Raw genomic sequence first — 20967 nt, 5'->3', positions numbered from 1 at the left:
TTATTATATTAGTGTTTGCTACGAATACAAAGTTGGCAAAAATTTATTTATACTTTTTAAAAGAGAAGACTTATTTAAAAGGAAACTATTTTTCTCTTTTTGAGATAAAACAATATTTAAGCATCAGTTGATACTTTGAATTTTAATTCGATTAATTTAAAGGTGTAAAATATTCTATTGTTAATGTATGTAGATTGAGCCTAAACAATACCTATTATTTTTTATCAAATTTGATTTGGATAATTCTAATTCTAATTATGATATTAATTTTACATGTTTAAAATGAAACAAAGTAGAAATTTGATTTTCTATTTAAATGAAGAACTACTATTTTTTAATTTTTGGTAAATATTTTTAGTTTAGCTCATTTTACTTGTCATGTTGTCTTTTGCACGGTTTTTTAAGGAAACGTCAATTAGAGTTATAATTTCACTAATTTGCCTTATTAATTATTTGATCTACATTTAATATTATTTTTTCTTTTATGACATTAATCTCTAAAACACGATTAATATAACATTGTAGTTTGTGCTTCGTATCCAAAACTTTATTATATTAGCGTTTACTACGAATACAAAGTTGGCAAAAATTTATTAATACTTTTTAAAAGAGAAGACTTATTTAAAAGGAAACTATTTTCCTCTTTTTGAGATAAAACAATAGCAATATTTAAGCATCAGTTGATACTTTGAATTTCAATTCGATTAATTTAAAGGTGTAAAATATTCTATTGTTAATGTATGTAGATTAGGCCTAAACAATACCTATTTTTTTTTTTATCAAATTTTGATTTGGATAATTGTAATTCAAATCATTAAATTAATTTTACATGTTTAAAACGAAACAAAGTAGAAATTTGATTTTCTATTTGAACGAAGAACTACTATTTTTTTAATTTTTGGTGAATATTTTTGGTTTAACTCATTTTACTTGTCATGTTGTCTTTTGCACGGTTTTTTAAGGAAACGTCAATTAGAATTATAATTTGACTAATTTACCTTATTTATTATTTGATCTCCATTTAATATTATGTTTTCTTTTACGATTTTAATCTCTTTTCACATTTACTAGAATAAGAAACAAAACTGAAAAAGTAATTAAATTCTATCTTATTTTAAAATATAAGTATTTTAAGTATATTTATTTTAGTAAACATAACAAATAAATAACATGACGGAATAGTAAATACAACAGTTCAATAACTAGATTACATCTCAGGCTAATATAAAAAAAGAAAGAAAATTGTATGGTTTGACTCCTTAACCTTTTGAAGAAAAGCAATAATATGAGGTCCATGTTTATATCTCAGGCTAATATAAACCCATGCTTCTATATAGTTAACTAAATGGCGCAGCACGGGCCCAACACTTTGGATTGTAGTGTTTTTATGTGTATGTAGTTATGTTTGGGTGGTGATAATATATATATTTTATATTGCTAATAAACATACATAAGGTTGCACTGTTTTTTATGAATATATATATATATATATATATATATATATATATATTATGTTCAACACACGATTAATAGAACATTGTAGTTTGTACTCCGTATTCAAAACTTTATTATATTAGTGTTTGCTATGAATACAAAATTTACAAAAATTTATTAATACTTTTTAAAAGAGAAGACTTATTTAAAAAGAAACTATTTTCCTCTCTTTGAGATAAAACAATAGCAATATTTAAGCATCAGTTAATACTTTGAATTTTAATTCGATTAATTTAAAGGTGTAAAATATTCTATCGTTAATGTATGTAGATTGGAACTAAACAATACTTATCATTTTTTTTATCAAATTTTGATTTGGATAATTGTAATTCAAATCATTAAATTAATTTTACATGTTTAAAACGAAACAAAGTAGAAATTTGATTTTCTATTTGAACGAAGAACTACTATTTTTAAATTTTTGGAATATTCTTGGTTTAGCTCATTTTACTTGTCATGTTGTCTTTTGCACGGTTTTTTAAGGAAACGTCAATTAGAATTAGAATTTGACTAATTTACCTTATTTATTATTTGATCTCCATTTGATATTATGTTTTCTTTTACGACATTAATCTCTTTTCACATTTATTAGAGTAAGAATAAAAATGAAAAAGTAATTAAATTCTATCTTATTTTAAAATATAAATATTTTAATTATATTTATTTTAGTAAACATAACAAATAAATGACATGGTGGAATAGCAAATACAACAGTTAAATATCTAGATTAGATCTTAGGCTAATATAAGAAAAGAAAGGAAATTATATGGTTTGACTACTTAACCTTTTGAAGAAAAGCAATAATATTGGGTCCACATTTTTTGTTGTACAATAATTTTATTTGCTCCCACTAATGGGTTGATACGCATGTGACAATGAATCCACCATTATTCACTTAATGGGGATACTTTGAAAATTACATGAATATTATTTGATTTTTAATATGGGGTGCACGTTTTTTTTTTTTTTTTGACATTGCTTGTTTTTTTTAATATGGGATTCACTTTTTTTTCTTGATTTTTTTAATATGGGATCCATTTTTTTTTTTATATGAGTTTGGAGGTGGTGGGATCCACCTTTTTTCCTTTTTTTTTTTTTAAATTTTTTATATTGTTTTATTTTTTAAGTAAGGGATCCACTTTTTTTTTTTTTTTTAAATTGAGTGGTGACTGACGAGGAAACTCTATAGAAACTCATGTTTCTATAGAGTAGAAATATAATAAGGTAGTGACTTTTTTAAAAAGAAAATTGAACCTCACATGGTAATAAGGTGACTAACGTAATCACAGTCATAAATATTTTATTATTTTTTATTACTACATTTTAAAAGTAGAGTTGTTACTGAACACTATTTCAGATTTTGGCGGCAAATAAAACCCTCTTAGGGTTAGAAAAGTGCATTTGCACATCTATAAGAATTCTAGCAATGGGAGAAAAATACACCTCCCTAATACATCTAATGTGTCATGACATGCACACACACGTACCCTAAAACTATTAAAAGTATGTTCATCGCATAACATAGAGTCTCGAACTGGAGATTAAGAACAATTTGCGGCAAGCTAAAGAAGAGAACCTTTACGTACGCGTCAGGTGATTTCTTGCCACTTCCAAGAAGTTTTTATTGCATATTTTTCTTAAAAATTTGATTTATTTATTTCAAAGTTCAGCTTTGCAAGAGAGTCCATGTCGAAACGACGATTTAAAAAAAAATTCACTATGTTGACAGAATGTTCTCCGTTACACAATATAGGCTATTGTTTATGGTCCGTTCATATGAAAAGTATTTATTTTAGGAATTAGAATGTATCTCTCGTTATTTATTTTTCAATTGTTTTATGTCCGAGGTAAAGAGATTAGATCCCCTCCAGTACTATTTGTTCATTAATCAGTGTTTTCTCATTAAAAAAAAAAAAACCAAGTTTGCATAGTTGTACTTTAAAATTGTTTATAATTGCAGTAAATCTGTATTCTACTGCACTTTTCCTTAATTCTTTTTTGTTGGCCAATTTTTAACAATTCATTTTTCTTTTAATAATGTATCCTTCTGCCGAGGACATGTAATAGCTATATTCATACTATTCTCCGTGGATTCTTTTTTATTTTTGGTATTATTTGTCGTACAAAATTGCTATGTTTCATAATTCAAATAAGGAAATGATTTATATAGGATATTTAATACTCCATTAGAGTTGGATTTATACATATTTCAAATAAGAAAAGATTTAATGTGTAAAATTTTGGTGAATTAAACCTCTAAAATATTAGGGAAAAACTAAAATAATAATTTTTTCAATTTGAAGTCTATATTTTTAATGGGTAAAAAAAAGGCATTTCACTAAAGGGATTTACAATTTTAAGTAGTTATTTGCTCAATTCTTTTTTCACGTTATCAGAAATTTTGCCTGCATGATAACCTTTGATGCAGTAATACCTGATTGTTGTTAAATCATATAGGGAAAGAGATTAAGAATTTTATGAAAATAACATATTTCAATTAGAAGGATTTTTTTTTTTGAGAAACTAAAAATAAAATAACATGCCACTGCTAGGGCTTAAGCTTTAAAGTATCATAAAAAAGGGAGAGATGCATATGCTGGATGATTTGAAACAACATAAAACAATTGATTAAATTTTTTACACTTTATTATAAGACTATACAATAGATAAAATTGTCATTTATTATTAGTCCTTTCAAAATAAAAACATCTAATTATTCTCCTATTATTTAGGACATCAAAACAAACTAAAATTTGGTTATTAAATCCTATATAATACACTCTTCAAATTAGTCTAGAATTCTTTTACCAATGCATTAAACACGTAAGTATTATTCACTAGGAAACAATAAAATTTTGGTACACTGCAAAGATACATAAGTACAATAAAACATAGGAATTTTGAGCAATTTAGCGATGGATTAATGACCAATTTATATCTAAGTCTAATTTTTTTTTAATAATGTTTGTTGTCAAATGAGATACACGTGTTTGTCGCTGAGACTAGTATAACATAAAATGAACAAAATACAGTGCCGGTTAAATAAGCTTTATGAAATATTAAAAGGAGCAAAATCAAAATCTACCAATAATTGAGGATCAAAAGTGCTATTAAACCAAGAACTTTAGGATAATTTTTCAATTTCCTTGTAGTTCCTGCAACGACGTCGTTTCGAAGAAATCAATTTGATGGAAAATTGACAAAAAGATCGAGCAAACTGACCGTATTAACGGCGACGATGACGGATAGTTGTGTTCGAGCTGTTATTGAAGCTATCCATTCATCTCCTACTCAAGCTGTTATTTATCTCTCTGGTGGTGCCTCTCAGGTCTATATATATATATATATATATATACACTACACTTGTTAATTGTTATATTAACATAAATTTAACTGATAACTTGTATAGAAACTAAAATTATCGATCAGTACAGTGCACATAAAGTAAAATATACGCAGTTATCACTTTATGTTATTATTATTATTATTATTATTATTATTATTATCAATTGATCGGTAGCAATTTTTTTTTTTTGATGAAATGTTATTATACTTGCTAATTGTTATCAACATAAATTTAACTGGTAACTTGTATAGAAACTGAAATTATCGATCAGTGCAGTGCACATAAGTAAATTATATGCAGTTATCACTTTATGTTATTATTACTATCAACTGATCGGTAGCAATTTTTTTTTTTTGATGAAATGTTATTATACTTGTTAATTGTTATCAACATAAATTTAACTGATAACTTGTATAGAAACTAAAATTATCGATCAGTACAGTGCACATAAAGTAAAATATACGCAGTTATCACTTTATGTTATTATTATTATTATTATTATTATTATTATCAATTGATCGGTAGCAATTTTTTTTTTTTTGATGAAATGTTATTATACTTGTTAATTGTTATGAACAGTTTGTTGTTTTAGGTAAAATTAACTGATGATTTGTACAGAAACTTTATAAAGTTATCGATCGAAGTCAAATTAATGTAAAGTATATGCAGATATCAATTTATGTTATTATATCAACTGATCGATAGCAGATTTTTTTTTTGATGAAATGTTATGAATTTGAACAGGTGCTAGGTAAATTAACTGATGATTTGTACGGAAACTAAAGTTATCGATCGATGCAGTGCACAGAATTAGTCAAAGTCATGTAAAATATGCAGTTATCATATTGTGTTAATATCAAATGATAGATAGCAGTTTTTTTTTTTTTTTGATGAAATGTTACGAATTTTGTTAATTGTTATAAACAGTTTGTTGTTTTAGGTAAATTAACTGATGATTTGTACGGAAACTAAAGTTATCGATCGATGCAGTGCACAGAATTAGTCAAAGTCATGTAAAATATGCAGTTATCATATTGTGTTATTATCAAATGATAGATAGCAGTTTTTTTTTTTTTGATGAAATGTTACGAATTTTGTTAATTGTTATAAACAGTTTGTTGTTTTAGGTAAATTAACTGATGATTTGTACATAAACTTAAGTTATCGATCGGTGCAGTGCACAGAACTAGTCATAGTCATGTAAAATATGCAGGTATCACTTTATGTTATATATCAACTGATCGATAGCAGTTTTTTTTATGAAACGTTGCGAATTTGAACAGTTTTTTTGTTTTAGGTAAATTAACTGATGATTTGTACAGAAATTAAAGTTATCGATTAGTGTAGTGCGCAGAAGTCAAATTCATGTAAAACATGCAGATATCACTTTATGTTATTATCAACTGATCTGTAGCATTTTTTTGTTTTTATTTTTTGATGAAATGTTACGATTTTAAACAGTTGCTGTTTTAGGTTAATTAACTGATGATTTGTACAGAAACTAAAGTTTCGATCGAAGTCAAATTCATGTAAAATATGCAGATATCACTTTATCTTATTATCAACTGATCATAGCAGTTTTTTTGATGGAATGTTATGAATTTTAACGGTTTGCTATTTTAGGTAAATTAACTGATGATTTGTACAGAAACTAAAGCTATCGATCAAAGTCAAATTCATGTAAAAATATGCAGATATCACTTTATGACTTTATGTTATTATCAACTGATCGATAGCAGTTTTTTTGATGAAATATTACGAATTTGCAAAGGCGCTAGGTAAATTAGCTGATGATTTGTACAGAAACTAAATTTATCGATCAGTGCAGTGCCCAAAATTCAATTTCATGTTATTATCAATTGATTGATAGCAGTTTTTTTTTTTTTTTTGATGAAATGTTATGAATTTGTATAGGCATTGGGGTGGTTGATGTCAGTTCCAGGAGCATCGAACACTGTGCTTGAATCTGTAGTTACTTATTCTAGAATGTCTATGATTCAATTACTCGGCAAGGTCGTTTAATTTCAAGTTAATCGCCATTTTACTTTGATTTCTTATTGATTGATCACTGCTAACACATTTTGTGATTTTTCCTTTTTTGTTGTTGTTTTTGGTTTGGTACAGGTTCCTGCTCAAGCAGCTAGTTCGCAAACTGCCGAGGAAATGGCGTTGTTGGCTTATAATAGAGCACTAAAGCTTTCTAAACCAGGTTGTGATTTTTAATTCATTCGAATTTTGTCCTTTGATTGGGGATTTTACGGTTTTATCTTGTACATGTATCTCTTAGCTAAGTGAAATTTGTCACACATTTCTAGAAATATTCTAGTTTAGTTAAGAAAATTGAGAAACTCTTTCTATGTGAGTTTTCAAAGAATCGCCAGTTCTAAGCATAAAGGAGGCAGATAAATAGATTAAATATGTGAGTGATGCGATCATACTAACAATAATGCAATGGATCTCATCAGAACTCGGAAGTTAAGTATGCTTAGTCGAGCGTAATACTAAGGTGTGTGACCTCGGGGGAAGTCCCATTTGCATCGCGGAATCTAACTAGTTTAGCGTTGATGTTAGTTGATTGATAGTTAAGCGTGTTGAGAATTGATTTAGAAGATAAAACTTTAGTGTCAAATCAAAGTGGTTGGAAGACACTGAATAGACGGATATTATCTTGGATGACTGCTTGATTAATCATGAGTGGTCTATTTGATATATGTGTTTGTAATAATGTATATGCCATGGCTAAATGATGAAGGTTTTCAGTTCTCCTATTATAACAAGCTATAATAGACATTCTAGTGTGTGAAATATGTGCTTGCTACTGAAGATTTATAGAGGAAATAGGTACAGCCAAGAAGCCACAGAGGGTACCATCCTTTCAGTTACTAGGTTTAGTAGCATAGGTTTATTACACTCTATCTGATAAATATTCTCTTTCACAAAAAGGAGACATCAACTTTTATCAATCTTTCTCATTTTTATATTGCATTATGTGTATGACATAAAACTAGTAAGGTTCCTTTGAGTCAAAGTCCTCTGACTATTTACACCTAGATGTGTATTACAAAGTTTCACCCTTTATTATTTAGTAGCATTTTATTCCTTGATATGTGTTGTTTTTATTTAAATGATATGATTTCAATTTGTTTGATTGTACAGGTTCACCAGTTGTAGGTGTGGGTTTTACTGGTGCCTTGGCTAGTGCACGTCCAAAACGTGGAGATCATAGGTATTCTTGTTGCATCAGTCAGTTTGTCCTGATATATAATTTCATATTCTTATTCCCTTAGGAGCAAGTTGCATTCAGGAGTTGTCATTGTTGTCGTATGTCCCCTAGATTCACTAGGAGGGGTATAAACTGGTTTTCGTTAAATGATTCACGTGAGGTTTCTATTGTATATGTAGAGGTGACTATCTTGATTACCGTTCGCTTACATTACAACATTAAATGGATCAGGTTAAGGGAAAAACCAAATATATGCTAAGATATATTTGTATATTTCTCTTTGAAAAGTGGAGCTGGTCGATTAAAGGGTACTCATGCAAGCACAAGATAGTATTAGTGACAGCATTTCCTCCTTGATCTTGATCTTTAGGATATAGGTGAAAATAGTTGCTTCTCTCTTTTGTTGGAGACATGACAAGATTCTGCTATCAGGGATAGTATAATTTGGCTGTGGCTGATGAACTTTTTGTTAATACTTAATGCACATCCTATTTTTCAAATTTTTATTAACAAGGCACAAAGGTGTTGTCATCTTATTTTGTATGGACGTTAAGAACACACAAGGATTCTTCTTTTGAGTAGCGCAGTTGAGTTGGTATTCATATTAGAATTATTTCATCTCAGTGCTCAGTTGTGCCCCCCTAAAGGGGAGAATAAAAGCACCAAACTTTGTCGCTATAATTAAGTTTGAATGGTCTGCAACCCTTCAAACATGCCTGTGGACCATGTGTGGATCTCTACAATGACGCCTTTCGACCAAAATCATTAGTATTCCTAGCATTGCCATTTTGATTTGTGAATATATCACTCTTTCAGTTGTTCAAAATTTGGATCTCTTTCTGAGCCCTATCAGTGCTTTATGAGTAGGTTTCACTTGTCAACGAGAACATCTGACCGGCTTTGGTCCTCGACCGTTACTTTGACTAAGGTATTATTCGTGCAAGTTTCTCCTTTTGTCATCTTTACCTTCTTTAATCAGGATCTTTAGATTTCAGTGGCTGAAGTATTGATTTTGCTTAAACTGAATGAATATATACAGGGTCTGCGAACTCGTGAGCAGGAAGATGGAGTCTCGAGTCAATACTTAATCAAGGTGTGTATAAAATTTCGAGATAATTTCTAAAAGAGGAATTAGAACATTTCATACTTTATTAGGGAAATATACAAGTTCAACATACAACTGCACTGATTTCATCAACTAAATGCATATATCATTGAACAAAATGTACAAGTGCATGGCCAATTTGGAAATTCAAAGGTTTCAATTCTGCTTTTCTGGTATTTCCCTATTTTTCAAAGCCAATGCTAGATGCTACTTATTATAGTGTTCTACGAATGTGTATAACTGTGCTCCTTAATGTAAATAATCAGAACTTAAACATTTCCAGTTTTTTGATTCAAAGCTTTCAATTCTGCCTTTTAGCCGTTTAGGTACTTTTCCCAATTTTCAGAGCCCATGCTAGATGCTACTTATTATAGTATATAATGAATGTTATAATTATTAATTATTCTCCTTCATGCATTACATATACAAAATAATCAAAGCTTAAAACATTTCCAGATAATGTTTGCTAGTAGAAGCCCAAACTTTATTGCTTTGTCATGAAATTGGGTGGTTTAAAGTTAAATGTGTTATGGAAGGTTACATTGAATGGACTTGTTACCTCGATCAAGTAATTCATGCTTGGTTCATTAGGGAGATTATAATATTTTCTCTTAGCTTGTGCTGCTATGTTGAACTAGTCCATTAAGTTGAACTTTGTGAATAGTTGAGCTTTGTGAATGTATCTTTTGCTTGTTTGAGCACCATTGGAACTTTTGTGGCAATTACAGGGAACCAGTAGAGTTGTAGTTTGAAGTTTGGGTTTGTAGATACGTAAAATGTAACTCTCTATGCTGTACCTTGTCCTATTTTAAGTCACAAATTTTAATTTACCATGTCCTGAAGTATCATTTTATTTGAACAGGAATCAGCAGTGAGCTGGTAATCATTTTCTGCTGTTTAAACGTCCTGTAGATCATTTTTAACTCATTATGCTGTAGTACTTGCAAATCCTTCTATGCTGGATCTTTTACCAAATCTATGTTACCTTCTGTCTTCTGGTTCAGGCAATTGCAAATGCTAGCAAGGTTGCAGGAACTTTTGTTCCGGACTTGATGGAATCAGAAGTTCCAGATGAACATGAACAACAGTTTGATGAAGATGAAGAGCTAAAACAACTTCTCAGTGGGGTTACATGCTTCAAACTGTATCCTTTCTCAAGTGGTATGTGCTAATGAAATCAACAGTCACTTTCAGAAGCCAAAGATTCACTACATATGTTGATACAGGAGTTTTGCAGACACGTCAGGTGCAGGAAGGAAAATAATCCTGTCTGGTTCCTTTAATCCTTTGCATGATGGTCACCTTAAGCTCTTGGAAATTGCAACTAGGTACACATCTCTTAACATCAAACTTAATTTTCAACCATTGAAAAGATTGATTTCTTATACACATTGGAAAAAGATAATGTTTATCGCTTAAGGATTTACATCTCTCTAGAATGTCAAACTTTTATCCTTCAAATTTCACAAGGAAAAGAAAAGAGAAGATGTGTAGCACATTTTTGAACTTTGAATTTGAAGGCTTTACTTGCAGAGAGAAATATCATGCTTTTAATGGAATATCATTCACTTCATTTATTTATTTCATGCAGCATTTGTGGCAGTGGTTATCCATGCTTTGAGTTGTCAGCTGTCAATGCAGACAAACCTCCATTGGAAATAGCTCATATCAAAGATCGTGTAAAGCAATTTGAAAAAGTTGGTAAGATCCTAATATATGATGCTTTACTCACATCTTAATAGTTCTAATCTTTAGGTATTATAACTGATATCTAATGGGAAACAATGTCTAAGGTAGTGATGAAATTAGCTTATTCAGTCAAACCTTGGATCAGTTTACTGGATGATAGTAGAATGGCGTGGTGGTCATCCTTGCTTGTGGTTCTATTATCCAGAATGAGAAAACTCTATTTTTCATTCAGACATGTCCTGAATAAGGATCAAATGGAGAAGTGAACTTTATCTTTGCCTTAAATCAAATTGTGAGCTCACAGAAAGTAAGGGTTGAGAATGGCTACAATGACCTGGTATTTTAATTCTTTGCCAATAAGTCTCAAAGGTTTCGAATGCTGAATTGTACTTTGAGTTATTTCCTGCCAAAAACTGATTTCTAAAGTGCCTCTCCGTCGTGGATGCAATACAAATAGGAAGACAAGAAAAAGTGAAATTCGAGAGAAGTATATGCTTTCACCAGTGGTGGATCCAGGATTTGCACTGAGGGGTTCGAAAAATAAAAATGTAGTGACTAGGATTTGAACTTGGAACCTAAAGGTGAATTTTGAACCCCCTAGACCACTGAACCAACCTATTCTCGTGTTCAGGGTTAAAAATCTATATATGTACATAAAAAATTTAAAAAGTACCTTATATGCAGTGTAATTTTTTGCTCAGGGTGTTCGGGTGAACACCCTCCCCGGGCCCTAGATCCGCCTCTGGCTTTCACTACAGTTTATCCATAATAGTTTCATATCTGAGTACGATCTGAAGTAATATTTCAATTTTCATGTTATCTGAGAAGAGAGAAGACGTAGCCATGTCATTAGATTCTTACCCTACTTTCATATTCAAAATATGCTGGTGTATTTGAATGGCTTCAGCCTTTGAAATGCAGGAAAGACGGTCATAGTGTCTAATCAGCCATACTTTTACAAGAAAGCAGAACTTTTTCCAGGCAGTGCTTTTGTCATTGGTGCAGACACAGTTGCAAGACTTGTACATGTAAGGTTCTTTCATTTGTTTCTACAACATTGTGATTACGTGAGATCATGAATTTAATAAATTCGGTATCGTTTTCTGTCTCTGTCTCTCTCTCTCTCACACACACACAAAATGATCCATATGGATATGTTCTCTAACTATTATGCTTTCCATTTTATAATATCATACATTCAGCCAAGCTCCAATCTCTTTCTGGTGGACCATTTTCTTAAAGCTAATCGTGTTTTCTTCTACTGCCATTCATGGTCTTGTCTACTTAATTTGGGAATACAATTATTGGGAGGAAGATAATTTGTGTTAAATTTTGTGATAGAATCTATCGGACTGGTTTCAAAAGTATCTGCTGAAGTAGCACCTGTTGCACAGTTATATTTTTTTATGTATAGAGACAACAACACCCACTCAACTATACGAATAAGATGGTAAGAAGGAGATGAAACAAAGACGTATACTCAATGTGATCTTTATTTGTGATTAATTTCTGATTTTTGCATAATCAACTTTGGCTGATAAATGGGGCAATAAGCTGCTAAAAATAAAAAGTTCCCAAAGTGTACATATTAATCTTTGCAAGTTGCTCTTGCCAGCCAAAGTACTATGGTGATGACTATGGAAAGATGTTGGAGATACTTCTGGGATGTAAAAACACAGGTTGTACTTTCCTAGTTGGTGGTCGAAATGTTAATGGAACTTTCAAGGTACACAAACATACTCACCACGGCCTTCATATTTTAGCACTTTAGCTTTTCAAAACTCTTATGAATCTTATATCATGTGATTCTCTAGGTTCTTGAGGATTTCGACATTCCAGCAGAGCTAAAAGACATGTTTGTGCCTATACCAGTTGAGAAATTCCGTATGGATATATCATCCACCGAAATTCGGAAGAGTCAAGGGTCCTTGTAAGCCATTTGCATCGTTTTCACTCAACCTATCTGCGTTCCATTTTTCATTGTTTGCTCTTCCCAGTCTAAGCAGAACCGAATGTGAGGAATTTTTAGACTGTGATATGAGTTTTCTTTCTAACATTTATTTGTATATATGAATAAATGCTTTGTTTTAAAATATTATTATGCCTTTTAACCAAACTTCAGCTTCTGTCAACTTTATACACGAATCGTTGACTTTTAAGCTATTCCTTACATACTCACAAAAATAGCTACTGAGGATTGTACAATTGAACATTGCCACCCAACTATATTACAATGAAATGTAATAGAGCTATCACCCGCCCCCCTCCTCCAACCACCCCCATTACCCCCATTACAAGTACTACATATGCAGATGGAAAGAAATTTCTCAGCAACACTTAATAGTCCAGTGGTGTCAGTGGGAGTATTCTTCCACGTAATAGACGTAGATTCGATTCTCGCTATTTCCTTTCTCCTCACTTTTCTGTTTTTACTATTCAGACGCCACAGCCTGCACCACATCCGGCACCATAGTTATCTATATGAGTTGATGCTGCTTTCTCTTTAGAAATACCATCTGCACATGAGAAGATGATTATTGAAATGATACACATGCTGACCAATATCATCAACCACAGACCCCAAATGCCAACATTTGTTATATCTACAACACCTCTTATTCCTTCCCAGCTCCCAACTGTAGCTCTCAATTCCCTAATCATATTTTCGTCTAAGTGGTTATAAAAGGTGTTTTGATAAGAGCTTTTCTACTGATTTCTTATCACTAAAATTGAGTTTCTCTTATCAAGTGATGGGTTTTAAAGATGGTTGAGACTTGATAATGAGTGGTCAAAATAAACTACCTTGTGTTTTAGGTAAAGGGATCTTGGCTTTTTTTGGACAGTGCTTATACAAATGGTAGAATACTTGGGCACATGGCTAAATGTAGTGTGAACAGATTCTTGTTTGAGATTCACACAATACAAGTGATCGGAAAGCTAAGTAAATCTATAATAAATAAAAAAAGATAGTTGAGGTTAAGCATCACAATCGCACTATGTGATTTTTCCCCTTCTATTTGATAAATCATCATGCACTATTGGGGATTATCCGAGTCAACTCCTCGTATAGTCACTCAGCTTAATTAAATTACCTAATAAAGTCATTTTTCTTTAATTCTTCATATGATCATTCAAGTTTATGCATTTGCCTTACATAGTAACAAGGTCTTAAAGGCACTTTAAAAATAAAAGAAAAAGGGCCAAAGTAGTCCCTTAAGTTTGGACTTTGAGTTAAAACATTTCTTATTTCTTAACACCGAACGACAATAGTCCGCCAACTACTTTTCACTTTCTTACTTCGTAAAGTAGATTGTGTTTCATCCTAATATAGATTAAAAAAAACACGCACACACATCATAATGTTAAAAGTAAAAAATAAAAAAATAAAAAATGAAGAGTGTTAACATAGAGGTTAAAATAGGTACTAAATTTTTTAAATAAGATAAAAGGGAGGAACAACTATTGTTTGAAATCGGGAGAGATATTTAATTTTTTTAGCAGGGTTGGAGGGGGAAATAATTTTTACTTAACTAATATTACAAGATTGACAAAAATAATATTTGAGAACTTTAAAAAAATTTAGTACAAAATGATGATATACAATCTCCTCATTTTATGTGATGTTGAATGATTTATATTATTATGATGATGTCTTTCAATATGCATCTACGTTTTTTTTTTTTTTTAATTACTAAAACCCTTGATGATTAATCTTTAGATATTAATTTTTTTTCCTATTAGGGCCTATTTTTTTGTTTGAAGAAATTTATCGTCTTCCTTATTAATTATGAATTTCCTGGCAATAATTTCTACCACAGAAGAAACTAACAACTAATTTAATCTATTTTATCAAAATAAGGACTACTCATAAAATATATAAATAAATAGAAAACATTATTTTATTATTGAACTCCTAAATTTCCAAGCAAATAGAGTACATTTAGGCTATTTCATATTATTATTTTAGTAGTGATAAAATGGAAAAAGTTTTTTTTTTTTTCATTTCTGAAGTTATCAGTCACAATTTATTGTGTGTTTCGTTACTTTTAATACCACAGTTAGAGTTGAACTAAAGTTGTACTATTTTCTATCATTAAAAGGTTGTTAGTGTTTTATGTTAAAGAATAAGGACTATTTTAATTGAAAATTCAAACTTAAGGGACTATTTGACACTTTTTCTTTTATTTTTAAAGTGACTTTTAGCCCTTCTTACTTTGTAAGGCAAATGCATAAACTTCAATGATCAAATGAGGAATAAAGAAAAGATAAATGACTTTTGCAGGTAATTTGATTAAGTTAAGTGACCATTTGAGGAATTGACTTGGGATTATCCACTATTTACGTACCTTTTATTTGACCCTTCATAAAGATTAGAAGTTCCATTTAGGGTTTTGGTGGAAAGTCAAGCCTTTATCTACGCGTTCGATAAATATCAAAATGATTGTAAGATAAAATTAGCGGAAAACTATAAGTTGGTCATTTCCAACTTATGAATTTTTAGCTTACAAGCACTTTTGATTAGACCAAGTATTTTAATATTTTATCCTTAATAATTTTTCTAATTCTCAAATATCTTTCCCAAAAAAAAAAAAACTCCTAACTTTCTCTTCACTCTAAGACTCTAAATCCATCATTCCTCCTTTTCATTGCACGAATAGTTTTAAATTTAACTCTTCTATGTATTTTAGTCATTCTACAAAAAACCAACTTATCAATTGCTCATTAACAACTTCAACACTTCTATTAAAATATGCAGCTGCTTATTTATAAAATTAATTGTAACAATTAAAAATATTTTTCAGCACGTAAAACTTATCAATTGTTTACAATCAGATAACCTAAACGGTTTCTAAGTTTGAAAACTGGAAACATCAATAAAGGCCAGTGGCATGCGGACACTTGGTTTAAATTGTAACCATGCAAAGATAGTTCGAAACTTCTATCTATGAATTCTATGCGTCGAGGCAATGACAGACAGGGACTTAATCTCTTTGTTGTAATAATGATCTTGATGACACCTCGACACTAGTGATAGTGACAAATTCAAGATTTTCATTAAGAGATTCAGCATTTATTATATATAAAAAATACAAATTTGATCTAGTATAAATAATAAGAGTATAATTTTTGGATGAAAAAAATTTAGATGAATCCCTTCCGTTCCTTTAACTCCGCCGTGATGAACCTTAATATGCATGAGATCTCTAATATTGTTGTAAATTGTAACAGGGACTCAGGGACTCAATGTCTTAAGTTGTTACCCAACCTAATTGTTTATTGTTGATATAAACTGATAATACCCCCTCCACTAAAATATTGGAACCTATTTTATTTTGTGCAATTATAGAAAGTAAAAATAGTCACATAGTTTTGGACTTTGGTCACTTTAGTTTTAGAGAAAAAGACTAGTATCATTGAAGGTTGTGGTGGGTGGTAACTAAGTGTCTTTTTACCTTAATCAAAAGTCTCGAGTTCAAGTTTTGAGAATGGAACGAACATTTTACCCCAAAAAGTGGGAATCTTCGGAGTGAATCTAGATTTTTTTGTCCCCAAAATGAATATCTAACACCATAAGGAAACTAAAAAAACAGGTAGTACTACTATTTAATTAGCTCTGCAAAATGTTAAAACTGTCAAAACGTTGACGATGATAAATATTTCCTTGTAAGTTTGGAATCAGAGCTGAATCTACTATTTTAAATCTTTTTCTTGATTTTTAACAATTCCTATTTTTCTTGAAGGTATATGGTGGAATTGGTATTTAATTGGCTCTTTGTTATATTGAAGGGACAAGTAAATATGTAAGTGTGATTTTGGCCCAAAAGAGCGTGTTGCAGCTGTATCAATTTTGTCTTATACAAGTAGTAATCATTTATTTGTATTGAGTTTACATAAAATTAATGGATATATGATATGTATTTAGACGTACACAATTATCACTTACTTGATGTGAATAAGTATTATTCATTAAATCTGTTTAAATTTTGGTGCATTGAATAAGTAGTGTACCTTTTTATTAAGAGTAAATGACATGCATATGGTAGGCTACATCATATAACCTATCATAGTTAAGTGATTGACTATTTGAATGAAATGAGAGAGAAAGTATTTCAACTAACAATAGTAAATGATAGAAATTTATATGACAAGCACATTTTATATACTTAATAATTTGGTGTAAATATTGTATATGATTAAGTTCTTTTCCATTGCTTTGGGTCTACAATACTATGATTCTTCTTTATTATACAATATATCATTTTCAAAATTAAAACTTTCTCTTTTTTGTTCTTTAACTTTTCTCCCTATTCCAAAGGAAACAATCTTCTTTCTTTTTTTGTTCAGTCCCAAAATTTTCAAATGAAGTTATTTTGCTCTTTTAATTCAACTCAATATAAGCTAATACTTCTACTTTTTCTTTACAATATTTAAAACTTGATTTAACATTGTACTAACTATATTTTCATATTGAAAATTCTTACATAAATCATTTTGTACAATAGAGATAAATGATATCTTTATAACTTTAAATAACCTTATAAGTTAAATACATTTAACTTTTAGAATGATGAGAATATTATTTTGAAAATAGAAAAAGAAAATGAAAGAAAAGAGTAAAGATGCTTCCTAATCAAATTATAATACGGATAGTTTTAAAATAATAATATTTATTTACAACATCAAATATCTTAAAGGCCAATTTCTTAAAGTGCTTAAGAAGCTTGATTAGACGTCAATCACTTTCTTGTTGCCAAAGATTCTATTTCACGAGAAGACGATGAATATATATAAGCTTCACCTCTCAAGTGGGTCAAGTCCAAAGGCCCATTCAACTTCTTATATTTTTCAATGAACATGTCCTCCATTTTCCAACCCCTAAGTACTTGATCCCCTAACACAGGGGACTTGGGCCTAGTGTTGTTCTTCTTTTGGGGTGGTTTTTAAATTTTGCCCCTCATATTTAAAATCTTTAAGTTTTGCCCTTCGGCTAAATCCCATGGGTTCCAGGTTCGAACCCCCACAGTCAAAATTTTAAAAAAAATTCGCAAGACAGAGTTTAAATTCGCTATGCTCCCACCGGCATACACTTGTGAAGGAATTACCAAAGTTATGCTGGACCCGGCATACTTATGCCTTATGGGCAGACTTGGCATAAGTATGCCGGGTCCGGCATAACTTTGGTAATTCCTTCACAAGTTTATGCCGGATCCGGCATAAAATTTTGCCCATTAAAAGTATGCCCCCAACGGCATAAACTTGTGAAGGAATTACCAAACTTATGCCGGTCCCGGCATACTTATGCCTTATGGGCAGACTTAGCATAAGTATGCCGGGTCCGGCATAACTTTGGTAATTCCTTCACAAGTTTATGCCTGGTCCGACATAAAAGTTTTCCCATTAAAAGTATTGTTATATCCCGTATTTTATACAATCGAATAACTCAAGGTAGTCGTGGTAAGTTAAGGGAATGACCATCTTCCAAAATTATTCTAATGTACAAGTTGGTTATGAATATTAATTATGAACATTGGTAGTATGGAAAGATTGAGAAAGGTTAAGGGTAAAGAGAGAAATTCACAAAAGGGGTCATGGAAATAATGTGAAAGGCTAGGGGCGAAATGGTAATATTGAGGAAAGTCGAGGGGCAAAATGGGAATTTCACAAAATTTCATGAAGGTTCTTGAAAGGCCATGTTGGCCGTGTGATATGTGTGGAATATGTGCACATTTTTAATTAATGGGGACTAAAGTGTACACAAGAAGACACTTAGTCTTCTTTGTTTAAATTCAAGAACAAGGGGGGAAAAATCTAGAGAAATGGAGAGAGGGGCATGTGCCCCTCACATGGTTGAGGAATTATATATATATATATATATATATATATATATATATATATATATATATATATATATATATATATATATATATATATATATATATATATATATATACAAAAGCAAGAACAAAAAAAAAAGGAGAAACTATAAGGCCATTCGGCCAAGGTGGGGGGGAAATCACCCCCATGAAATCTTGTCCAAAAAATTAGTTTCTTCATGTATTTCTACTAATTCAAGGGTCCTCTTCAACGTGGTACAATTGTTGGAGCAAGAAAATCATTCCTTGTTGCAAAATCACAACCCTAGCCAAGTAAGAAGTTGAAGGAAAAAGGTAAGGAACTAATCTTCTTTTATGTGTTATGGATGCTTGGTACATGTTGTGGTATGTAGAAGTGGATGAAAAACATGAAATCATGCATGTTGATGTTGGGTCGTGTATGTGTAGTATTGGCCGTGTGTGTGTATGTTGTATTGCGTAAAGTAGATTGAATTAATTCTATGTAGTATGTTGCTTGTTGTTGTAGTGTATAGAAAAAGATGAAAAATTCATGGAAATGTGTATGTAGTGTTGTGGCCGAGAATGGTGATGTTTTGGTAAGTTATGATGAATCAATTTCATTTGATATTCTAGTTGATGTCGTTGTGGATTCCATGATGTAAAATGAGAATTTAATGGTTAGAAATGAAGTTGTGATGGTTTGTGGATTATGGAAAAAATTAGTGTGACATTGGTATGGTTTCTTATAGGTGATAATGTGTAGGATATAAATATAATGCATGAACTTGGAAGTGAGACATTTGTTTGGAAGGTTGTAAGTTGGGTTGTGGTGATTAAATTTGAAAGAAGGAAATTAGGTTGTTATTGTTCTTGTTGAATAGGAAAGTGTTGGACGAAGTAGTATGTTGATTGAATCGTTTTGAAAGTTATGTGAATTGAATTGAATTGAATGGAATTGAATAGAATTGAATATTGAAGTGTTGCTAGAATAATTGCTAGTATTGTTGTTGGTTTGGCCGGGTTGAATTCCCGGATTGTTGTTGATTAAAATTGGCTGAGTTAGAATCTCGGGGGTGGTATATTTATAGGGGAGATGCTACCGAAATTTCGGCAGACCATAAGTGAATGTACTTGAAAGGTTAAGACAAGTATATGTCGATAAATCTAACGATAGTGTCGATCTTCTTGAATGTAGACTAACAAGTTGGACGAATAAACGTAGCTAGTAAGGCGCGACACAGGTATGTTAAGGCTCGTCCCTTTCTTTCAAAGGCATGATCCCGATGTTATGATCTCATAAACGTTTCCATATTTTCCTTGTTTTCAAAAGTTAGTTGCTTGTGACTTTAAAGTATGATATCCTTCCTAATAACTCGTAATGGTGTCCAAAATGTCTATATCTTTCCAAGGCAAAGGTGTATGAATTTGTAAACCTCTATGACTACGATGACGAACATGCTTTTGTAATGATAATGATGAAGTCAAAGAAAGGCAACGTCTAGAATGATTATGACAAGAATGATTGTATGTCTAAAAGTCTTAAGTTAAGGATTAACATGAAAATAAGAATAATGAGCTAATTCTTAAGTCCAAGTCTATTCCTTTGTCATGAGTCTATTTTCTAAAAACTCCAAAGTGTAAGAGTTGACGTTTTATGAGGCTTACGATCTTATTCTATGTTTTCTCTTAATGCTATCTTTATTGATAGTCTCGCCTTATAATACTAGTCCCTTCAAGGTGAGACAAAGTCATGATGATTATTCCATAATGTAATCGGAGGTTACCGACCCTACGTTACTCCGATAGAGTTATAGCTTTTGATTGGGCTCCTATGCATGCTTAAGATGTGATGATTACACCGTGCCTATATGGCCGGGCATGACACCGCTAAGGCGGGCAGCTATTGGATGATTACACCGCGCCTAGATGGCCGGGCATGTCACTGCTAAGGCGGGCTGCTATGTTTACACCGAGCCTAGAGGGCCGGGCATGATCACCACTAGTGGGCGGCACGAGATGATTACCCCGGACGCGGGAGGCCCGAACGCGGGCTAATGATGTTATGTGATTTAGACAGGTTATGTATACATGAAAGTAAAAGTAAGCATGCATGATTCCGCCTTAAGAGGCAGGCAGTTATAGTCGTATCTTTTCTTATACTTTCCATATGTTCCTTGTTACGTTGTTGTTCATGTTCTGTCCATTTTATTATGTTATCATTTATGCCTTACATACTCAGTACATTGCTCGTACTGACCCCTCTTCTTCGGGGGCT

At 31.2% G+C, this 20967-nt stretch overlaps 1 protein-coding gene across 3 annotated transcripts; it reads left to right on the top strand.

The window, feature by feature from the left end:
- The first annotated feature begins 4560 nt into the window (after window positions 1-4560).
- LOC132625747 (uncharacterized) lies at window positions 4561-12973 on the top strand. 3 transcript variants are annotated; one of them, XM_060340340.1, is made up of 13 exons: window positions 4760-4822; window positions 6612-6688; window positions 6755-6853; window positions 6965-7049; window positions 7997-8066; window positions 8931-8991; window positions 9103-9156; window positions 10173-10329; window positions 10406-10496; window positions 10760-10869; window positions 11779-11885; window positions 12473-12583; window positions 12672-12973. In XM_060340340.1, the coding sequence occupies exons 3-13, from the start codon at window positions 6770-6772 to the stop codon at window positions 12789-12791; spliced, it is 1050 nt and encodes a 349-aa protein (XP_060196323.1). In that variant the 5' UTR covers window positions 4760-4822; window positions 6612-6688; window positions 6755-6769; the 3' UTR covers window positions 12792-12973. The 3 variants fall into 3 exon arrangements, with proteins under 3 accessions (XP_060196322.1, XP_060196321.1, XP_060196323.1); XM_060340338.1 differs by lacking the exon at window positions 6612-6688 and having other exon boundaries at window positions 4563-4822; XM_060340339.1 differs by lacking the exons at window positions 6612-6688; window positions 6755-6853 and having other exon boundaries at window positions 4561-4822.
- Window positions 12974-20967: the final 7994 nt, after the last annotated feature.

The sequence above is a fragment of the Lycium barbarum genome, unplaced genomic scaffold, assembly GCF_019175385.1.
Source record: "Lycium barbarum isolate Lr01 unplaced genomic scaffold, ASM1917538v2 unchr_scaffold_63, whole genome shotgun sequence".
Lineage (NCBI taxonomy): Eukaryota > Viridiplantae > Streptophyta > Magnoliopsida > Solanales > Solanaceae > Lycium > Lycium barbarum.
This window is presented reverse-complemented; position numbering and strand designations above follow the sequence as displayed.

Coding starts and splice junctions, on each gene's coding strand:
- LOC132625747 (XM_060340338.1), top strand. CDS start 4,733: ATGACGGATAGTTGTGTTCGAGCTGTTATTGAAGCTATCCATTCATCT. Junction 9,157..10,172: donor CGAGTCAATACTTAATCAAG/GTGTGTATAAAA, acceptor CTTCTGGTTCAG/GCAATTGCAAATGCTAGCAA. Junction 10,497..10,759: donor CTCTTGGAAATTGCAACTAG/GTACACATCTCT, acceptor TATTTCATGCAG/CATTTGTGGCAGTGGTTATC.